General features: G+C 37.9%; 1 protein-coding gene across 1 annotated transcript in view; it reads left to right on the forward strand.

The window, feature by feature from the left end:
* The window catches only part of EPB41L4A (erythrocyte membrane protein band 4.1 like 4A), a 263,329-nt gene that overhangs the window by 219,960 nt on the left and 35,087 nt on the right, over positions 1–8,282 (forward strand). The window contains exon 16 of the mRNA XM_017527203.2: positions 3,958–4,005. Within this exon, the coding sequence (XP_017382692.1) occupies positions 3,958–4,005 (48 nt within the window). The remainder of the gene's footprint in view (positions 1–3,957; positions 4,006–8,282) is intronic.

Below are 8,282 nucleotides of genomic sequence, written 5' to 3' on the forward strand. Positions count from 1 at the left end.
TGAATTTATAGAAGTCCATGTGCAAGATTCCCATGGGTTGTTGAATATAAGTCAGGAACTAGATTAGTTTTATGGACCAAAATATAATCTTAAGTATGTTACTTGAAATATATAATAGAGATTAGGTTGTTTAGGTTGATAGTATAGATAGAATGCAGAAAGACAAAGCCAGTGACAGAGTTGTAAGAAGCTCAAGCATTTGGCTTAACTGAAGAAGATTAACTGGTAAAGGAGAAATTTTGCCCATGGAGAAATCAAGAGAGTGAAAATTTGCATACCAAATGTCTCCCTTCTCTCTTCATTCCCAGAATACTAGAATCCAGGCTTATATTACCTAGGCAGAAAATTAGAGAATCCCTTTGTAAGAAATGGACAGGGGCAAGAGAAAAGACTGTGGATACCAGCTTTCAAAGCATCTTCCAATGAAATGGTTATATATCCCAGGCATGAGATTAGAGAATCCCACTGCAGGGAATGGACCAGGTACAATAGAAAAGATATACATGTACTTACTTTCAAAGGATCCTTCAATGAAATGATTGAGGCTGCCCTCATATTACTGTGAGGCCATTAGTTAACATGCTCTGCACCATCCAAAGGGCTCCAGTAATTTGAACACTTATTGCTTGAATAGGGAGAGAGAGCCATGAACACCTGCATTTGAATATTGCTTCTGTCTGGAAAGGCAAAGATTAAAACAAACAAATGGGGTGTAGGGTGGGGTTGGGGACATTCTCACAGGAAACAGATAATATAAGAAAGAAAAATTTCTAAAAAACTATTTAGAAAGATGAAAAAATATATCAATTTCTATCATTACAAAGGTAAGGACCAATGAATAACAGTATTAGGCTTTAAATTAGTGTGCTAGAATTTAAAATAATCAGTAAAAGATTTGGAAGGCAACATTAAGAAAATTTTCCCCACAATGGAACAACAGCAACAAGAAAAACACAGTAAAACTAGTATATGGAAATAAGGATAATAAAATTATCAAACCTAGATATCAGACATTCACCTAATACAATTTCTATGAAAAAAGAACAGATAAAACACAAGAGAGGAAACTATTATAGAAACAGCACAAGTAAATATTCCATAACTGAAGGATGTGACATTGTAAAGAAGAACCCACTGAGCATTTATCATAATCATTTGAAAAGTTAGACTCATTACAAGGTTCATTATAATTAAATTTCAAAACATAATTTAAGAAAGAATTCTAAAGATATAGAATGAACATGGGAATATGGGAGAGAAAAAAAATCCATGTACAAATGGTGACAAATCAAAATGACATTGGGGGTCAGGCCTGGTGGCTCACACCTATAATCCCAGCACTTTAGAAGGCCGAGGTGGGTGGATCACCTGAGGTCAAGAGTTCAAGACAAGCCTGGGCAACATGGTGAAACCCTATCTCTGTTGAAATTACAAATTAGCCAGGCATAGTTGTGCATGCCTGTAATCTCAGCTACTCTGGAGGCTGAGGCAGGAGAATCATTTGAACTTGGAAGGCAGAGGTTGCAGTGAACTGAGATCGTGCCACTGCAATCCAGCCTTGGTGACAAGAGTGAAACTCTGTCTCAAAAAAAAAAAAAAAAAAGAAAAAAGACATTGGGCCACTTAACAGTAATATCAGAGGAAGAAGGCAAAGAAGAATTGCCTTCAGAAGTCTGAAAGATTATTTTAAATTTAGGAGTCTAGGCCCCGATAACTGTAATTGTTTGTATAAAGACATTTTCAGAAATTTTGAATTCCAAAAAAGAGTATCTGCCATGCAAATTTTCTCTGTTAGCAACTGAAAGATACACTTTACCAAAACCCAGAGAAGTAGCCAGAAGACCTGGAGATGCGGAGCCCATTATACAGACGCAACAGGAGTTCCTTGGATTATGGTGAAGGGAGTTAATCAAACGCAGGTGGTCCAGGTATTATAAGCAGGAGGGTAGAGAGCTCCAGGAGAAATATAAATGGAACTTGCAGATTACTTGAGCATCTATCCATAGCAGGAGTTTTGCAGTTCTCTCAGAATTTGAAGAATTAGTGATAAGCAAAAGAACAGTAAGAAAGTGATATGTACATGGAAAACTTAGGCAAGTATCATCTCTCAGAAAATTTAAAACCTATAAAAGAATGGAATCATATTCCTGGAACACTATTTAGATCATCTGTGAACAATATCCATATAATTGTGTTTATGCTAAATAGTGACCCCAAAATTTGATGCAAGAACAGGGACCACATGTTGGTGTTAATGTTATTTGATATAAGCATATTGAAGGAAATGGGGTAACATAAGCTATGTATTGAAGAGCCGTGTCCATCCCGCCCAATCATAGTGGGAAGGCGCTAGATTAGAAAGAAGGTAAGCAAATGGAGCATGGGGCATAAACACCATTCTCAAGAAGTTTGGCTGTGAGGAGAGAGGAGGGACTGGGCAGATGAGGGGGGATGTGGACTCAAAGTAGGTCTGTGTTTGAACGACAGAGACTTGAAAAAGTTAATAGCTTGTAAAAAGAGTCTGTCAGACAGGCAAGGTAACTATGGGTGAGAGGTGGGGGGGTAGTTAATGAAATTCATTGAGAAGACCTGAGCTGATGGGACCCACAAAGCACTGGTGGAGAGACTGACCTTGGTAATAAGGATAAATCCATAAATAACAGAGGAGACGTTAGTAAGTTTTTATTTTTGGTAGCAGGAAGATGAAAGAGTTCCATCTGTAGGCTACTTTTCCCTTTGGAAGGAGAAAACAAAGTCATTTGCTGAAACAAGGATACTATGGGTCAGAGGGTTGCAGGATGGAGAGTTTGAAACTGCTTTGTACTTAGATCTGTGAAATTTGACAGGATTGCCGAACCATGGTGTGGCCCCACTTCAGGTTTATGGACATAGATTTGTAGTGTAACTAATAGACCCCTTTTGTGTGACTCCTTCCAGCATTGTTCAGCCAGCTATTTAAGACTGATCCAGAAAACTTCCATGGTTAGATTCACCCATGTCTGGGATTTTCACCAAAAAGATGGAATGAAAAACAGAGTCAGGGAACATGTTGAGTATCAGCATGCATGTTACTGAAATGATGTATTAGGAAATCTAAGCTGAGTACAGAAGACAGCGAAGAGAGGTGAGGAGCTGGTGGAGAGTAGCCAGGTCAATAGATAGTCTTATTGGGGTCAAAGAAAAGGAATAATGGAAATAGTCGAATAAGCAATAACAGCTTATCTTGATTGAACACTAACAATGGCCCAGGTCCTATTGTATGCATTTTAAATATATTAATTTCATTTTATCCTTTAGAGCAGACTTTAAAGGAGAATCTATTAAAAGTGAGTCACTGCATAGAAAAGCAACTTATTTAAATCACACAACTCATCATTGGAGGAGATGGGATTCACATTCAGGTTGTCTGGCTCCAGAGCCAGCACCTTTAACCAGGATGCCCCATTGAAGCTGTTTGAAAGTAAATGGGGAATGTTAAAAAGGAAGAAGAGGAGATTGGGGTAAGACAGCAAAGTGTTTGGAGGTGGTTACAGACGATAAAGTCCAAAGTATGACCATGTTGTAGATTGCTGAGTTGAAGTGGAGGAGGTTATGAGAGAAGAGATAAAAAGAATTTGGAGCCAGGGTATGGGAAAGGGCATCCAAGTGAGATGATGTCAATTCTACTATGGCAGAAATCAGCTTGGAGGATTGCAGTTCTGAAACTGCAAACTAACCTCATCATTAGATGAATAGAATTCAGGTGGTTTGCAGAACCCACTACAGTGAGGCCAGATGTTGTTATTAATGTTATATTTCTGGGACCTGTTGTATGTAGGGTTAGGCATACACTCATGACTTAAATGTTTGGTGAATGAATGAAGGTATGACAGATAGGTATTAATTGAAACTCATTTTATTGTGCTTTCCTTAGCCAATTGATAATTTCCTTTTGCTTTAATGTCTTTGTTTTCACAGGAAAGCCCATAACAGTGGTGAAGATTCAGAACTAAAGCAAAGGAGGAGGTAAAAAAAAAAAAAAAAAAAAAAAAAAAAAAAAAAAAAAAAAAAAAAAAAAAAAAAAAAAAAAAAAAAAAAAAAAAAAAATGGCAGGAGAGCCAGAGGGAAGAAGGGTTAGCAGATTTAGCAATGCTCAGAGTTGAGGAAAAAGTGGGAGTATTATTTTTTTAGTTTCCAAAACCAATTTATCTTCAACTGATTCCAAGTCTTCCATTCTGTTGCATCCTGAGACAGTGCTGTTTTCTCTTCTTTGTGTCTCGGAGAAGCTGTCTCATTTATCTATTGCCATATTCTAAACTACTACAAAACTCATTGGCTTAAAGCAACAACAACTGTATTTATCTAGTAAAATTCTGTCAATTGAACAGGTATCTTTTTAGCTAGTCTTGTTTTCGGTTTCATGAGGCTGTGTTCAGATGACAGCTGAGATTGTGTTATTTGGGGGACCTTTCTCTTCATGTTGACATCTTGGCAGAAAGGCTGGAGGCCTGGGATGTCTTTGCCTAGTCTCTCCACCTGGTTAGCTTACACTTCTTTAGACACTTCCTTTACACTCCTTTTATTTAAATTTGTACTTTAAGTTCTGGGGTACATTTGCAGATCTTGTAGGATTGTTGCATAGGTACACACATGCCATGGTGGTTTGTTGTCTCCATTGCCCCATCACCAATATCAGGCATTTCTCCCAGTGTTATCCCTCCCCAACCTCCCACCTCCTGCTGCCCCTCCTCTAGTCCCCCACCCCCAACATACCCCAGAGTGTGATGTTCCCCTCCCTGTGCCCATGTGTTCTCATTGTTCAACACACACCTATGAATGAGAACATGCAGTGTTTGGTTTTCTGTTCTTGTGTCAGTTTGCTGAGAATGATGGTTTCCAGATTCATCCATGTCCCTACAGAGGACGTGCACTCATCGTTTTTTTATGGCTTCATAGTATTCCATGGTGTATGTGTGCCACATTTTCCTTGTCCAGTATCATTGATGGGCATTTGGGTTGGTTCCAGGTCTTTACTAATGTAAACAGTGCTGCAGTGAACATATGTATGTGTGTGTCTTTATAACAGAACAATGTATAATCCTTTGGGTATATACTCAGTAACAGGATGGCTGGGTCAAATGGAATTTCTGTTTCTAGATCCTTGAGGAATCACCACACTGTCTTACATAATGGTTGAACTAATTTACACTCCCACCAACAGTGTAAAAGTGTTCCTGTATCTCCACATCCACTTGAGCATCTGTTGTCTCCAGTTTTTTTAATGATCACCATTCTAACTGGCATGAGATGGTATCTCAATGTGGTTTTGATTTGCATTTGTCTAATGACCAGTGATGCTGAGCATTTTTTCATATGTTTGTTTTTTTCATATGAAGCATATGTTTCATATCCTTCCCCCACTTTTGAATGGGTTTGTTTGTTTTTCTTGTAAATCTGCTTTAGTTCTTTGTAGATTCTTGATATTAGCCCTTTGTCATATGGGTAGATTGCAAAAACTTTTTCCCATTCTGTTGGTTGCCAATTCACTCTAATGATTGTTTCTTTTTCTGTGCAGAAACTCCTACGTTTAATTAGATCCCATTTGTCTATTTTGGCTTTTGTTGCCATTGCTTTTGGTGTTACAGGCATGAAGTCCTTGCCTGTGCCTATGTTCTGAATGGTTTTGCCTAAGTTTTCCTCTAGGATTTTTATGGTATTAGGTCTTATGTTTAAATCTTTAATCTATCTGGAGTTAATTTTAGTGTAAGGTGTCAGGAAGGGGTCCGGTTTCTGCTTTCTGCACATGGCTAGCCAGTTTTCCCAACACCATTTATTAAACAGGGAATCCTTTCCCCATTGCTTGTTTTTATCATGTTTGTCAAAGATCAGATGGTTGTAGATGTGTGCCATTGCCTTCGAGCCCTCTGTTCTGTTCCATTGGTCTATATCTCTGTTCTGGTACCAGTACCATGCTATTTTGATTACTGTAGCCTTGTAGTATAATTTGAAATGAGGTAGTGTGATGCCTCCAGCTATGTTCTTTTTGCTTAGGACTGTCGTGGCTATGCAGGCTTACTTTTGGTTCCATATGAAGTTTAAAGTGGGTTTTTCCAGTTCTATGAAGAAGCTCAGTCGTAGCTTGATGGGGTTAGTGTTGAATCTGTAAGTTACTTTGGGCAGTATGGCCATTTTCACAATATTGATTCTTCCTAACCATGAGTATGTAATGTTTTTCTATCTGCTTATGTCCTCTCTTATTTCGTTGAGCAGTGGTTTGTAGTTCTCCTTGAAGAGGTCCTTTACATCCTGTTAGTTGTATTCCTAGGTATTTTATTCTCTTTGTAGCAGTTGTGAATGGGAGTTCTCTCTTGATTTGGTTCTCTGTCTGGTGTGTAGGAGTGCTTGTGATTTCTGCACATTGATTTTGTATCCTGAGATTTTGCTGAAGTTGCTTATCAGTTTAAGGAGATTTTGGGCTGAGATGATGGAGTCTTCTAAATATACAATCATGTCATCTTCAAACAGAGACAATTTGACTTCCTCCTTTCCTAATTGAATATCCTTTATTTCTTTTTCTTGTGTGATTGCTTGGGCTAGAACGTCTAATACTATATTCAGTAGGAGTGGTGAGAGAGGGCATCCTTGTCTAGTGCCAGATTTCAAAGGGAATGCTTCCAGTTTTTGCTCATTCAGTATGATATTGGCTGTGGGTTTGTAATAAATAACTTTTATTATTTTGAGGTACATTCCATCGATATCTAGTTTATTGAGGGTTTTTCACATAAAGGGCTGTTGAATTTTGTCAAAGGCCTCCTCTGCATCTATTGAGATAATCATGTGGTTTTTGTCTTTGGTTCTGTTTATATGATGGATTACATTTATAGACTTGCATATGTTGAACCAGCCTTGCATTACTGGGATGAAGCCTACTTGAACATGATGGATAAGCTTTTGGATATGCTGCTGCAATCAGTTTGCCAGTATTTTATTGAAGATTTTTGCGTCTATGTTCATCATGGATATTGACCTGAGGTTTTCTTTTTCAGTTGAGTCTCTGCTGGGTTTTGTTATCAGGATGATGTTGGTCTCATAAAATGAGTTAGGGAGGATTCCCACTTTTTATATTTTTGGGAATAGTTTCAGAAGAAATGGTACCAGCTCCTCTTTGTACATCTGGTAGAATTTGGCTGTGAACCTGTCTGGACCTGGATTTTTTTTTTTTTTGGCTGGTAGGCTATTAATTGCTGCCTCAACTTCAGCCCTTGTTATTGGTCTATTCATGGTTTCAACTTCTTCCTGGTTTAGGCTTGGGAGGGTGCAAGTGTCCAGGAATTTATTCATTTCTTCCACATTTACTGATTTATGTGCATAGAGCTGTTTGTAGTAATCTCTGATGGTAGTTTGTATTTCCATGAAATTGGTGGGGATATCCCCTTTATTGTTTTTTATTGTATCTATTTGATTCTTTTCTCTTTTCTTTTTTATTAGTTTGGCTAGTGGTCTGTCTGTTTTGTTGATCTTTTTAAAAACCAGCTCCTGGATTTATTGATTTTTTGAAGCGTTTTTTTGTGTCTCTATCTCCTTCAGTTCTGCTCTGATCATAGTTATTTCTTGTCTTCTGCTAGTTTTTTAGTTTTTTTGATCTTGCTTCTCTAGCTCTATCAATTCTGATAATAGCGTTCTAATTTTAAATCTTTCCTTGCTTCTCATATGGGCATTTATTGCTATAAATTTTCCTCTAGACACTGCTTTAAATGTGTCCCAGAGATTCTGGTACATTGTGTCTTTGTTCTCATTGGTTTCAAAGAATATCTTTATTTCTGCTTTCATTTCATTGTTTATCTAGTTGCCAGTTGTTCAATTTCCATGCAGTTGTGTGGTCTTGCATGGGTTTCTTAATCCTGAGTTCTAATTTGATTGCACTGTGGTATGAGAGACTGTTTGTTACTTCCAAATATGTGGTCACTTTTAGAGTAAGTGCAGTGTGGTGCTGAGAAGAATGCATATTCTGTGGATTTGGGGTGGAGCATTGTGTAGTTGTCTATTAGGTCTGCTTGGTCCAGATCTGCATTCAAGTCCTGGATAGCCTTGTTGGTTTTCTGTCTCATTGATCTGTCTAATATTGACAGTGGAGTATTGAAGTTTCCCACTATTATCGTGTGGGAGTCTAAGTCTTTTTGTAGGTCATTAAGAACTTGCTCTGTGTATCTGGGTGCTCCTGTATTGGGTGCATATATATTTAGGATAGTTAGCTCTTCTTGTTGCATTGATCCTTTTACCATTATGTAATGCTCTTCTTTGTC

The sequence above is a fragment of the Cebus imitator genome, unplaced genomic scaffold, assembly GCF_001604975.1.
Source record: "Cebus imitator isolate Cc_AM_T3 unplaced genomic scaffold, Cebus_imitator-1.0 Scaffold46, whole genome shotgun sequence".
NCBI lineage: Eukaryota > Metazoa > Chordata > Mammalia > Primates > Cebidae > Cebus > Cebus imitator.